This window comes from Triturus cristatus, chromosome 1_2 (assembly GCF_964204655.1).
Source record: "Triturus cristatus chromosome 1_2, aTriCri1.1, whole genome shotgun sequence".
NCBI lineage: Eukaryota > Metazoa > Chordata > Amphibia > Caudata > Salamandridae > Triturus > Triturus cristatus.
In genome coordinates, this window is record NC_140580.1 from 1,065,127,775 (window position 1) to 1,065,143,252 (window position 15,478).

The 15,478-nt window shown below is 43.6% G+C and overlaps 1 protein-coding gene across 2 annotated transcripts in view; it reads left to right on the plus strand.

Annotated features, from left to right (window-relative positions):
* LOC146868662 (collagen alpha-1(V) chain-like) overlaps positions 1-15,478 on the plus strand; it is a 469,251-nt gene that overhangs the window by 305,697 nt on the left and 148,076 nt on the right. For both annotated transcript variants that reach the window (XM_085612768.1, XM_085612776.1), the window contains exons 19-21: positions 2,254-2,307; positions 5,396-5,440; positions 8,229-8,282. In XM_085612768.1, coding sequence (XP_085468894.1) covers positions 2,254-2,307; positions 5,396-5,440; positions 8,229-8,282 — 153 coding nt within the window. The remainder of the gene's footprint in view (positions 1-2,253; positions 2,308-5,395; positions 5,441-8,228; positions 8,283-15,478) is intronic.

The window sequence follows — 15,478 nt, forward strand, 5'->3', positions numbered from 1 at the left end:
AAAAAAGTTACATACATCTGGTCCACAATTGCTTATTTTTTTCCAAGGTATCAAGATGCCTTATCTTGGAGACACGTATAAATCATTGTTTCTTCATTTTAATACTGATCCTGGCTGTAACAGGTAACCATTTAACAGTCCATTTAGTAGCGTGCATAAGACCAGAGTTTACACTTTATGAAGTCTTTAAAGATATATCCTTTGGCATAATGTACAGATCACAACCCCACTTTTATTGGCTTGTCACAAACTAGGCCATCCCTGTTCCAATGCCATGACTCACATCAACATGAGAGAGGTTCAACAAATATTCTCAAGAAAGCACTATGAAAATCTGAAAGAAGAAAAAATGGCAAAGACAATAAAATTGCTCTCATTGCAGCTCATCAGAATGAGGTATAGACGAGCACAAATGGAAAAGATGTCACACGCCTGGCTCTTCTTGCTGGCTGAGTCCTAGTGGGTTACACAGACTGGGTTATCAACTCTACTTCTGTAGATTTGGCAATAGGATTCACAACTTAAGTTTGCTGAGTGCCTTTTGCAATGTGACTCTGGTGCAGCAGACACATCAGCACAGGTTTCAGCATCAATGATTCTGTTGTAAATTTAGTAAGCCAGAGAGGTTTCATGCATTCTCTAGCGCTCAGTTGGTCGCTGGTGCATTTGGCCATTGTGCACTTCCTGAGAGGTACATACCTGGATCTTAGAGAACCTCTTAACCTGGACTGCATGAGTGCTAGTGTAGACCTAAGGATGTGGGTGTACACTCATTGACATCCACATGTAAGTCTTCATGAATCAGATGCTTCACTGATGGTAGAATGATGCCATGAATTCTTATGGCCATCATTGCTATATGGACCAGAGTTATGTGCTGTACCTTCTGTCAGCTCTACAAGTCACAAACGGAGTATTAAAGGTGTTACACATGATATAGGGCCCCACTAGGCTTCTTGTCTGACTCTACTATTTAGACAATGTTGTGGGTGTTGTGTAAAATAGCATATGAAAAATCAAGGGCCACCGTTACCAAATTTTGAAGAAGATAATGGGAATGATTTAGACATAAATTGTAATGAAAAATCCTCCCTCCATTTTGTGGGAGGAAAAGCTAAATCCAGAGGAGAATGAGATGGTTGAAAGTCCTCCACCATACTAACCAGGTTTGTTGGAAAATTCACCAGTAGATTTCCCTTCAGATATAGCAGTTCCTCCAGAAATTAGGGGTTCTTCAATATCTCCAATTCTTCATTTCTAAACCAGAAGCAATATTTGTGTGTGGCACACGTCTGAAATTGAGAATTAAAAAAAAAAAAAAAAACAAAGCAAAGTTCCAACGAGTCAAGATTAGACAACACACCTCCAAGCCACTGGGATATCCAGAAAAACACCTTCAGATCAGTGCCATACCTTTCAGACACTTGCCACGGAGGAAGGAACTGATAAAGAAGTGAACATTTCCTGTGTTTATTTGGTACCTCAAAGATAATGTCTTTTTGGAAATTGAGGGACAGGAGGTGTACAGAGTTCAATCTATTTCTGTTACGTGCAGCACATATTCTCAATGCTCATGTATTTATAAATACCATGTTGTACATGTCCAGGAAGTGCCTTATGTTTGTTTAAAGTACCTACTTTTTTAAAAATGTTAACATATATGCCTTGCTTTGATATTTTATACAAAGGCTATTTCTAATGATGTACCTCAATGTGAGAACACCAGGATACTAGAGAAGGGCTAGAGTAAAATGCATACAAATATTTACATGGGAAATTATAGGGAGGTTTGATTTATCTTCTTAATATGATCAATTTGTACTGGAGCGTAAAACATTGATACAAGAGCCTTGGATGCTGCTAGATGTTCCGGATCACCATGGACTTTTCCCGTGTGGATATCTTGAAAGGCTGGTATGGATCTAACCCTTTTGGTCAACCTTTGGGCACTAGTGCATTCAAGAGTTTAAATGAGGGGTATAGACACAGTACTGCATGCCTGAGAATATATGTGGTACTTGACGGAATCAGTAAATATGGTCATATTTATATGAACATGCATTTGCACCAGAAAAAGCAGTCTGCCTTTATGTAAAAGTCAGACCTTCAGAGTCTGGGTCTTCAGCCCCTCCTCAGTTGCATTAGATATAAGGCAACAACCCAGTGGCCAGTTCCAGATCTATCACCCAACTGGTATAGTCGTCTTGTTAGTAGGCCAGTGTTCATTTAGTAACTCTTGCTTCTTTTTTCCAGGGAGAACCTGGGCCTTCTGGTCCACCAGGCGCACCGGGAGAGGATGGTGAGAGGGTGAGTATGATCAACTGCATAGAATAGGATGCTACATTTTTCCTAGGTACTCATTTCCACATAGGCCAATGCACTTGTGGTCCAGTGATGCAGTTTCTTTCAAAACTGTGGAAAACAGAATTGCAAGTGGTGCAGTGTTCCTACACCAGGTAGATATTCTCTGGTGCGGTAGTCACATATTCTGTGCTGGGGACAAATTCTGCATGTCATGCCAGGTAGACTTTTACCTAGGTAAAATGCCCAGAATTATGGACTCTTCTGTGGTAATTGAAGTAGAAACACTAATTTCCCAATGTTATTCCCCTTTGTATAGGGGACAGGAAGGGATCAACTTGAGGTCCAGGACATGCTATTACTGGATATTGGTAAACTGTGTGCATTTTTATCGCCCCCTAACACCAGGCAACCGGTACTGAAGGCCTCTGCAGCTTATTTGTGCCTGAAATGTACATTTTTTCATTTATCTATTCATAGTCATAGTAGACAGGACTCCATTCTTGGATGCACCATTATCACCTTGTTAAACTCTGTCCTAATGATCACCTTGTTACGATCAATCTCTAAATAACCATGATCTTGCATTTCACTACTGGCAGGTAATGTAAAGCACATCATAGTGTTCCACCTCAAATGGTGCTCTTACCCTCAACTGCTCAAAAATTACTCACCACATGAAACATAGACATTGAAGACTACGGTGGCCATTGAGAAGTTGACAGAAATAGGAAATCTGTTGTAAACTAGCGGATGTACTGCGCTCCCAACCTCACCGATCCTCTACCTAACTTAGTGATGTAGGAAATGCTGAGTTTCTGTAACTCAGAACAGCTGTCTCCAGGGTCAGACATGACTCACCGGCAGGGCCGTACTGGCCATAGCAGGCACCGGGCGTTTTTACAGTGGGCCGCAAGAGTGGGGGCCTGTTTTGAACCAGTGGGGGCCATTTTTAGGTCTCGCCTAGGCAGCGTGCATGCGCTGCCTAGGAGATGACCTTTCGAAATCGGTCAGCTCTTTTCAGGGTGGCATCCACCTTGCGGGAGCGAGCAACGCGCGCGCTTGTTTACATTTCCCTGCTCGTGTCACTTTCATCACTTTCACTTTCTAGAAGGCTCGGGCGTTAGGAAGCAGCGGCCCACGCAGGGGGCATTTTTTTTCTTTCTAATGATCTTTCACGCGCGCGCTTCTTTACATTCAGCACTAAAACACTGAAATACACACCTCAAACACACACTTCCGGATTAAACACAATGACGTAGCTGTGTATTTGGAATGTTTCTGCTGCTCTATCTTTTACTTTTTTTGCACTTCAAAAAAAGTGGGGTCACACTTCTCCCATCGCATAGGATACCGGCCTACTATTGGCCTCTTTACGGACACTTAAGCGCTATATCCAGTCGTAAGAATCCTGTTACACGATCCTGAGCAGCTGACACTACTGGCCTTCTAGGCACTGCCTCTAAGGTCGTCCAGCCTGTGGACCTGGAGGAATGCGGTGCGCATTACTCTACGTTATATTGTAGCGCCTATTGATATGGACATAGCGCCTGTGTGATCTGTATCTTGAAAGCGGATTCTCTGACTCCTGGGTAGAGGTGATGTAGCGCTCCCACACTAGCACCATCTGCTCGTCCCTTCAAGAACTCAGGGTGCACCTGTTATGCAAATACCTTCCCCAAGTAACTCTACATCTTTTTTAGTTGCACTTCTGCTAAAGTTAGCGCTGCTTGTCGTCATAGGCCGTCACCCCGCTCAGAGGGGCTCCCAAACCAGATGAGCGGTGAGCTCATGTAAGTTACACAGCACGAGGTCGCGGGACCTCTCTGGGTGTGCAAAGACGGCTCCTGTTTGGACTGGTCACTTCTAACACCAGCACGTCACTTTTGTGTGCTGTGCTCACGGGATCTGTTGACCTCTGCAACCTCTAAGGTTCCCTTTGCAGGACCCTGTTTCCTGCAACAATCAGATGAATTTCCCGCTTCAGGTCAAATTGTAAGTGCGTTTGTTGCTAGTATGAACATGGGAGGAGGGGGGGATTAATTTTATCCTCCCATTTTTTGCACTTCTTTCAGAGAGAAAGCATGACCATTTTCGTAATGCATTAAGGGCCTATTAGTCATGAACGCAGCACGAGCAGTGGGTCCAGGCCTACTATGTTGTTTTACACTATCTCCCCCCCCCCTCCCCGAGATGCTGGGACCCATTCTCTTTGATTGCATAAGGCCCGTGGCAGGCATAGCATATACAAGCGCTACTGCCTACTTGTTAACAGTAGTCCACTTATAAGGTCCCAAAGGCGAGACCTATTGGCTATGCCAATGCTTGTTGCTACTGGAGGCCGGTATCTGCCCTCTGTAACAAAAGCGCAGCAGCAGTGTTTCCGTGTTTCCCACTAACCCTAGAAATACAACAAACGTACTTCTCTTCTCCATTGGTCAGGTGTAAGTGTTTTTACGTGGTGAAAATTGTGACGGAGAGTAGGAAAAAGAGCTCCTCCTTTTAGGGAACCACAATTTAAACATGTCAAATGTACAAATTCAGTTTCGCACCATATTTCTGTAAGTAGAAATTTCCAACTAACTTAAAGTCTGCAGATGTAAATGTGGACATCTACAATTTCCAGGAGAGTTTCTAAGAATCTTCATAAATTGGTGAGAAGTTGGGAGTGCTTTCCAAACTTTGGAGTAATGCTGTGGGACCAATTGTAAGACTTTAAAAGCTTTTGCTTTGTGAATTGTAACCCCATCACACTGCACATTGACCTATTGGCATGTAACGTAGCCATACTTCACACAACTACCACATACATAACATAACACTGCACCACAGCAATCATTAAAAGACCCTATAACTGCCATTGAAAGGTTATTTCATTTTATTAATGTATCATATTTGGTATTACTTTTAGATAGCTCATTGGTGTAATTGGAAGTGTAACACATAAAAATGCAGAAACCTATTTCAAACATATTAAAGGTGTAACGTAATATCGTTAGATGCCTTAGCTGCCATTTTCGTGACTGCCTCTGTGTTACGATGGCCAGAATCATCACTGTTTGAGAGTAAATTGTTTTTTATTCTCTCTCTGCAGGGCGACGATGGAGAGGTTGGACCAAGAGGATTACCTGGCGAACCTGTAAGTCCTTCTGAATACAACTATTCTTACATGGGTAATAAGATCTCAGCTACTGGAGGAGGGGTCACTCAGATGGAGGATGCTATCTTACTACTTTATGCTTCTCAACATTTATACCAAGATGCAGGCCTCAGACATACATCTCTGCATGACCTACCACTTTCGCCACACCATGGTCCTCTGACACTCAAATTTAATGTAGCATTAAAAAACTATTGATAGATTTAGATGCCATTGTTTTCTAATTTATGCTAGAAATCGACAAGTGCTAGTGGCTTAGACTGTATAAGGCACTGTATCAGTGTGAGGTTTGGTTTGATGCTTTCCTGGGAGCAACTTATGCCAGATGGGTGGTGGTCTTCGACGGACACCACCGTAAGTGTAAAATGAAATGAGGGCTCTTTCAGACTGGTGGGCTAGCCTTACTTGTGCATTCTGTGTGCACTGGTTGGTTAATGTTCAGGCATGTGAAGTTAATATCACAATTGTATTTCTTCTGCTGGCATACCATCTGCTCCGAATGACTGGTGCACGCTCTATAGATCTGTCCCTTATTCTTCAGCTGATGCTCACTGCACCTCTCATGAGAACAGAATATATCTAAGCACTAACCAAATATAATTTATTCAAAAGGAGCATTAGGGTTAATTGTTCACTCCTAATAATAAGTGTGAGCAGAGATAGGTGACCCACACACAACCAGCCGTTGACCACAAGTAGGCTAAATCTTCTCCCTTGTAAGTCTTTGTAAGACAGTAGAAAAAAACGCCAAATAGACAGCTGTATGGACCAGGTCATCTCCTGCCATCCCAGTGTTGATATTTCAAATGAGAGCCTCAACATGCTTATAGTAGATTGGAGAAATAGGAAGTCATTGTCAAATATTACAAACCCCACAGACAAAAAATGTAGACATTTTCTGGTCACACAATAGAGTTAAAATCAGTGGCTGCTACTGAGTCGGACATAAGAATCCAACCAATTCTACAGGGGTTTGCTGAGATTCAAACACTATCTGAAAATTGACAATATTTAGAGAAAGTTCAAACAATCATGAAGATGTTTTACATGGCCTAACATTTTTCTAAATGTTTATGACTTCATATTTCACTTGAACCTTTGCCAACCTTTCATTTTCCCAACCTGTCTAGTCCACATAGATTCCCAATCAGATGAAGTGACTGAGAATCTATGTAGAATGGACAGGATGGGAAATGACCAAACAGATCCCACAATCCTTTTGATTGATTTTACAAGACATTCATAGCTCGTAAGGCCAACAAATCAGGAAACTGAAAACATAATGAAAAAAAAGATTGAAGCAAAAGCCTGCACAGTTCACCCCACCCCCACCCAGATTCTTGAAAAATGAAACCATAGTATGCCAGGAAACTAAATCACCCTGTCCAGATATCTCAATTTTAGTCCTTAGATTGGAGAGATATCCCTTAGGTAATATGTATTACAGGCTAAGACATCAGAGCTTCTTGAAGTTATAGTTCAGAAAGAAGATATTTTCTTCACATGATACCTGTTTTACGGCTGATGTATTTCACCAATCAATCCCTATATTATATTTCATGAGTTCTACTGGAGTTAAATTTGTAATTCTCAAACAGGTTTGCAGTGTTGGCTTCATAACAGAACTTGAATAGCTGTGAGCTATTGAGATCAACACAGGGCCCATTCTGCACTCACACAGAAGGTGCTGAAAACCAAGCCACAATTATCTCCAGTCAGTGTAGAAGGTCAATTCACTTTCTATTGTTTAGAGTCACGCCAGCACTGGAAAAACAATAGGGAGAGGATAGAGGTGCACAGTCTACTGATTGGTATCTGAAGTACTATTATATTCAGTTCCTCGATAGGTGAGGTGGCGTGTGATCCTCAGTCCCTACACATTGGTGATCCCCTAAGTTTCTACCCCGTTTAGGCTGCCGTCGACAGAATACTGTACGATGGACAAGATTAAGATGTTCCAACACCAAATCTGCTATTTTGATATCTCCTAGAACAGGAGCATGGTTTTCTCTGCTCATTCTACTTCCATCCTTATGGGTATTTTTTCTTAGAGCTTCATAGTTTCGCAATACAATAATTATAACGAAGGAAAGTTATTATTCTCAACTCGAGGGTCTATATATGCAGAACAAAATTAAAGTATGAGAATACGATTGATAAAAGGGTAGAAATATTGAGAAACTTGGAATTGAATGTCAAAGTGGCAAAGAAAGGAACAGGAAACTCATTGTGCCATTTGTTGAAATATGTATGTTTGTTTGGTACCTGAACCTTTTACACACATCCCAGTATCCCTTCCTTACAGCTATCAGACTACAAAATCATTGTGAAAAGGAACCATGAATATGACTAGTCAGGAAATCACGCATCCCTTCCTTTCTCATGATACGCTTGTAATGTGTTTTTACGTTGGGCTTGGCACTGAGCTGCAGTACATTGAGGAGAGAACAACGCAAGGAGAATTACAAAATATCTAGGAACTTGGCCAAGGACCGTTGGGTGAATCCCTCTGGGTTGCATTGATTAACAAAGCTATTCTTAAGAAGTGAAAGAACTGCAGGTGTTGCTCCTATCTCACTTGGGTGCTCTTGTAGACATACATGCTTTGACATCGCTCATGCCCGCGGAGATGTTGCTTAGGTTTGCACTTTGGAACCATGTAGACGAATTTGTTGATTATGAATAGTTCTGTAAAAATATTCCTTCTGATCCTAATGTTTTCACCTTTGCTGCTAATTGAACAAAAACATCTTCTTTCTTTCGACAGGGACCACGTGGTCTGCTTGGCCCAAAAGGACCCCCAGGACCATCAGGACCCCCAGTAAGTCTTTTGTTATGTGCCTTGTCTTCAGACTCTGAGCACTCATGGTAAGAGTCCAGGGGCCACAAGCATCAAAGGTAGGAATTGCTATTTAAGAATCGCACTTCCTTATGCATGTAGGAATCGCTAAAAAGATTGCGATTTCTACACATTCCTTATTTGCGACTCGCAAATTGCGAATAGCAAATAAGGAATTGCTTGCCATTCATTCCTATGGGCCTAGAGGCCCATAGGACACCCTGATGCACCCCTGAAATTACAATTTAAAATCTTGTTGCCCACACTCATGGCCCAAGGGCATGTATGTGTGCAACATAGAACTTTTAAAAATGCACTTTTGTGCATTTTTCACAGTTCTCGCACATTACCATCCACTTTGGGTTGATGGTAATTTGCGTTTCTTAAATGCAAAATCACATTTTTTTTTTGTTGCATTGCATTTAGGGAATCGCAATTTTCGATTCCCTAAATGCAATTGCAATTTAAGTAACTCCAAATTTAGCGATTACTTAAATAGTGATTTTTGTATTTGGGATGATGCATCCCAAATGCAAAAATTGAGGTCGCAAAGGGGCTGGTGACCGCAATTTCCAATGATGCATATGCAGCCAGGTTCTCAGTGTGGCTGGTGATCTTTGAAAGTGGAGAGGCATAATACCTAGCAGGAGTTCACCCCTTTTGTTTCAAAATTTGCCTTGAGAATTCCCTGACATGTTAAGAAATACCTTCATTGTGCCAATGCCAGCATTTTGTTATTGGTACCCCCATATGACAAGTATTACATTCAGTATTTCAGTACCAAAATTTGGCCATTGATACTGTCCATATACCATTGGTGGCCTTTACGTCAAAAATTACATCCAGTATTTCAGAGCCAGCATTTTAATAATGGTTTGCTTCCTCCATCGCGCCCCCTCAACCCCAAAATGTCATGACCGCCCTCTATCAGGCAAAGAATTACCTCCAGTGTGCCAGCTTGACCATTTTACCATAGCTGTCCCCTTATGTCAATTATTATTTCCAGTATTTCATGATCTGCATTTTGCCTTGAGTGCCGACCTTTATGCCAAAAATAACTTACAATGTCTCAGCGCTAGCATATTACCACCTGTGCTGCCATGCCGAGAATTTCTTATACTATGCAACTGCATGTATTTTGCTACATTGGCTTCTATGCCAATAATTACTTCTAGCATGTCAGGGACTACATTTTGCCATGGGTTCCCTTCTTATGCCAAGAATGATTTCTGTGAGAAAGTGTCTCTTTTGCATGGTTAGCCCCCCACGTTTGCCTGGTTTTGATGTGGTTTTAAATGTAGTTCACAGGCTCCATGCCAACCATGTCTCCTGTGCCAGTGCTTCTTCCCTAATAGCACATCCCCAATTGGTACTTATAAACCCTGTAAGTCCCTAGTAAATGATACCCTGGGTACCTAGGGCCTGCCAACTGAAGAGGGTCCCCTGAACCCCCCTCACTGGGACCCTGCTACTGTCCTTACGGCGTGCATGCCCCTGTGATGGAGAAAACAACAAAGTTGACATTGCACCCAGCCTGGGTGCCATACCAACAAACACTGCCTGCAGGCATAGGTAAGTCCCCCATGCTACTGTCCTTACGGCTTGCATGCCCCTGTGATGGAGAAAGCAACAAAGTCGACATTGCACCCAGCCTGGGTGCCATGCCAACAAACACTGCCTGAAGGCATAGGTAAGTCACCCCTCTAGCAAGCCTCTCAGTCCAAATGTAGGGTGTACTATAATATATATATATAAGAGCATATCTGCATGAGCAAATATGCCCCTGCAATATTTGGGTCCATTTCCTAATATAGTAGGTGCCAGGGCAGCCATAGAGAGTACATGGGCTGGAAGCTCGACAACTCCAGTTCCACAGTACCATGATGGCTTCACTGAGCATAGGAGTGTTTGGTACGAAACAGCTCCTAACAATAAATCCATGCTGATGTCAGTGTGGGATTTATTGTACCATGTACTGAGAATGCACTGGTCAGAGACCACACCAGTACAACTCCGGTATGGTCTCTGACCGACTGCAGACAGCCTGCCACCACCAGACATGTTTCTGGACCCCTGGGTAGAGAGACCCTGCTCTCTGTGACCAGAAACAATGCACATCCTGGGCAGAGGTGTCCCATCTCCTCCCCAGGATGGGCCAGTGTTCCAAGATGGAAGCTTCAAAGGCCTGCCGCCTTAGAAATGTGTCCCCAGCATCTACTGCTAGCAGCAGATGGCAGCCCCTGGTTTTCACCCCACTATGGGCAGGAAAACCATTGGGAAAATTCAATAGAATAGAAGGTGTTTTCAACTCTGCCAATCGTACCCCACCTAAGGTGGAGGAATGCGAGGTGAAGCACAAGTTTCTGTCCCTGCCATTTTGAAGATGGAGGGACCCCTCCAATCAGAGCTAGGACTATGCCCCCTCCCACAGGAGGGAGGCATAATAGAGGGTGTAGTCACCCTAGGTAGGGTGACCATTGGCCCTACCTGCTACTCCCCCAAAATGCCTCCTAAATTTAGTATTTAGGTGGCTCCCCCAGACCTAGAAACTGGATCTGCAACAACTTAAGAAGAAAGAAGACAATCCTACCAACCGGTCTCCAGCATCTGCAAACCTAAGACCTGCCCAAAGAGAACTACTCCAAGGGCTCCGGATCTAGGCAGATTCATGCCTCCTGCCCACTTGCACCTGACACCCACGTCCCAAGGGGCTCACCTGTGCAGTGAAGTCTCCCGGGCAAGCTTGATCTCGTGTCCAGCGTTGGCTGACCTCTCCTGCTCTCCACACCAGCGTCTGCAGTGTGATTCTAGAGGCTTCTGCCAACTGCGATCAGCTCCGATAAGAGGACTCCAATGCCGAAAGGCACCCCTGCACCCGAAGCCCCTGGGCTAAACCAATAGTGCCCTTAGGACCCCTACATCTTCACTTACCTCTGCTGTCATTGGTGTTCCTCCTGCAACCTCCGGTATCATGCCTGCAGCCTCATTGCTGAAAGAAGAAACCCCATTGAAAATCATTGGGTGCCCAACGTCGAAATTGCACCCTGCCCACAGCCCTGTACCGCTGGTGGTGTATGTGTGGTGCTGCTTTGTGGCCCCCCAGTGCTTGACCTAACCCCCCAAGCTTGCTCCTGGCAACCAATCTACTTACCTGCAAGCAGTGTGGCACCAGGGACCCCCTGTCTCCATCGGAAAGCATTTGGCCGAACTCCGGTTTTGGCCTCTGCACCTGGTCGCCCCTGTGCCTCGGGTGGTGCAGTTTTGGTACTCACCTGACCCCTGGCCCTTGCTGACATTTGGCTCTGAAGACTGGGATTGTAAGTGAGGTACTTACCTGTTTAACCGCAATAATGTTTTCCCCTTAGGATAACATTGGACTGGTTTCGATTTTTCAAAGTGAAAAGTATTTTTAATTAAAAACCTACTTACCTCATTACGAAGATCTTAGTCGTAAAATAAAATACAAACAACATATACTTTTCAAAAATTGGTCTGGATCTCCTTCTTGAGTCATGTGTCCATTGTTGATCACTGTTGTGCAATACATGTCTTACACTCCTCTGTGTTAGGCCTAAGGCTGCCTGCCCACACTGCCACTAATACAGCACTTTAAGTTTTACATTGAGCCCCGTACACTTTTGGGGAACCCCTGGAGTCTGTGCACAGTATTACCACCTAGTGGCAATGTCATGTACAGAGCCAGCTTCCTACAATTTCCAATATGCCGGAAGAAAAATGTTACCTTGGATGCCATTGTAAGCCCAGTATTATATTGAGTATGGCATGGCCAGTTGTAGACTGTCATAAAACACATTTCACTCACACTCCCTCACTCATACTCACTTGCTTTCACATTTACTGTCTTTTAACTCACTCAATCGAATGGTTTTTGCTATGAACCGAATAAAGTAATTTTGACTGACTAACTCACTCAATCTAATTAATACTCTCCCACTTAATTCCCACTCATATTCACTCCCACTCACTGTTCCTCACACAAAAATAATTATACTCACTGGTTATCATTCTTGTTTACCAACACACATATACACACTCACCCTTTTACACACTCTGACTCTAGGCCCTGGTGCAACTGCACCTGCTGCACCATTGATAACTACTCCGCTGACTCACTTTCACTCTCTCTTACAAACACCAGTCACTCACTCCTAACTCACTCACATTCCTTCACTCACTCTCTTACATTCACTTTTACTTATTCAGACATTCTCAAACTCAGACTCTCAACCACTTTCACTATCATTGACAATCTCAAACACACTCACACACACACTTTCACTTAATCTCATTCATTCTCAGTCACCGATAAACAGACTCACAAACACATTTGCAAATGCACAGAAAAACAACCTTCTTTACTAACCTTGCTTCCGTTGCTGACAACTTAGGGGCATATTATCAAGAGCGGTGTTCAAATTATCGCTGCTAAAGCGGCGATAATGGGCTTGATAATATGCCGCAGAGAATTCCAATAGAAGCCCATGTTCACACCAGAACATGGGCTTCTATTGGAATTCACAAGAGCATATTATCAAGCCCATTATCGCCGCATTAGCGGCAGTTTCCTGCCGCTAAAGCGGCGATAATTTTAACACCAGTTCTTGATAATATGCCCCTGTGAGACTCCATGACAGCAGCAGAGCAGGAATCTGGTGCTGTGAGCTTCCACGTTCTTAGCTAGGTAGGGGAGGAGGGAGATTGGGCCGCAATTCTTTAAAATTTAGGGATCGTCTCCCACTTTGTTTAGAAGAGGCAAAACCACAGCTTCATTAAAATAATAGGGACCACGCCCTGGCTCAGGGGTAAGTTAAATATATCTCTCGCAAATTCAGGAAAACTTGAGAAAATGGCTTTTTGGATTAAGGGGATGGAAAACATCATTTGGAGAACCAGATTTGACCTTCATTAACAACTATGGCAGATCAACTTTAGGGAGAAAGCATTAAGATGGAGGGGATTCCTATCTTCCAAAGGAGTAGGATTGACGGGGGAGCTGTGTAGGATACTGTTTTTGATTATCCAAATTGTTTTGATGAAGAAAGAATTCAGTTCATCACATAAAGCTTGTGTGTGGGCCACAGAGATATTTAGGCGGTCAGGGTTGGGCAATACTTAGACTGTTTCGAATATTACTTTGATTTTATTTTCAGAATTTATGATTTTGTTTGAGAAATAGGTGGCTTTAGATTCCCAGATGAATTTTTTACAGAGCTTTAGCTGCAGGAGGAATTTTACCTTTTCTTTAGGGTTGTATGCTTTATGCCATTTATGCTCAGATTTGTGTAGAAGTAGTTTGGCTTGTTTGAGGTCATCTGAGAACCATCCAGATGCCTCATGGCGGTGAATCAAGTTTGTCCTACGCAGAGGGGCATGGGTATCACTTGTTTCTCTGAGCCAGTTCGTCAAAACCCCCTCAAGGTCCTCAATGCACTCACTCTGGGTAGGTAGAGACTGTGCCAAAGAGTTGCAAAAGGCGATTGAGATCTACGTGTTTCCAATTCCTGGACAGAGTGCCAGGACCGGGGGCGGTTATAGGGGGGGGGGGGTTCCTAAAGAAGAGAGAACACATGATTAGAGATAGGAAGATTCAGCAACCAGACTTGATCCAAAATATGGCCCTTAGCATGGGTGGCCTTAGACCCCTGCTGAGCGAAAATAAAACTGGTCAACTACTCAGCCCATAAATTGAAATCACCAAATAGTAATATTTTTGCATAATCAATGGCCAAAGCCACCACTGAGGCAGTCAGGGCATCCGGAAACTGTGGCATGTGGCCTGGGGGTCTATACAAGGTAAAATATATCAGAGAGGATGTAGGTGACTCTAGTTTGATTACCATATTTTCTGCTGATGAAATAGGTAGTGGAGTCAGTTTGGTGAATTTTACCTGTTTGTTAATGATTGCTGGAATCCCACTTCCTTTTTTGCCATGAGGTCCGTTCAAGTACAAAATGTAAAACTTCTTTGGAAGAGCTGCTAGAACGTCTGGCGTAGAATCCTCGGTTAACCAGGTTTCTTTTAAAAGCTGAAAAGCTGTTATTCTGAGAAGATCATTCATCTTGAGATGATGGCTGACCAAGGATTGCGTATTAAGAAAAACAACATTTAAAAATGTGTTAATAGGTTTAGATGATGGGTGGAGATCAGTTTCCACCCTGATAGCCTGCCTCATTGGCATTTCCGGAGATAAGTTGGGAGGCTGATTGTAATTTAAAATGCCCAAGCCATCCGGTTTTTGTAGCACAGAAACCTCCAAAAGAAGATGTTTGCTCGCTTCCAGCCCTCTGAGAGCACTGGAGTAATGAGTATACATTTGGGCACAGTGACTAGCCCCTTGCTTCGGCTGTCAGAGGATGGGCGCAGACGGGCTTGCCCTAAGCATGCCTTTGGCGCAGCCATGCTGCCACCATCAAGATAAGGGCCCAGGGCTCTAACAGACTCTACCTACACCGGCCCTTATTGGCTCACCCCCTCAACCATTGAAAGTGTCTCCAAGTGCATCTTAACAGTGGGCGGAAAAGGCAGAGTTGAAATCACCTGGAAAACATTAAGGAACTACATAAAATAGGCTCAAAACTTAAAAGAACTGTGCAAATTAGGCTATAAATCATGCAGGTGAACAGACGCAGTGCTCCTGCCATGTGCCCCCAGTATGTAGTGGGCACTGGTCAAAACAAATTCCCCAGCTACATAATGACTTCACTGAAACATATGGTTTTTGGTTTTCTACACCTCCTATTAATAAACCCACACTGATTCCAGTGATGGGTTTATTAATACAGGCACCCAGAGAATACCTCAGAGGTACCCCCTGAAACCTACCAGACCTCTAGTGTGGTGGCTGACGAGTCCAGTCCAGCCTGCCACCACAGACGAGTTTCTGACCCCTAGGAGGCGAGAGCCTCACTCTCAGAGGTCAGAAACAATGCCTGCTCTGGGGATAGGTGTTATTACCTCCTGCCCCAGGAAGGCTTGTCAATTAGTATTCCAATGCAGGGGGCTTCAAAGAGTCCACCACATTTAGTATACAAATCTGGCTTCCCTCAGAGGTGAGGGGATGCCAACCCCCCATTCTGGACCCATTTTGCACCAGGACAGATGGGAAAATTATGTGTGCAGGAGGCGTATTGCACGCCCAATGCTGAACACACCTCTA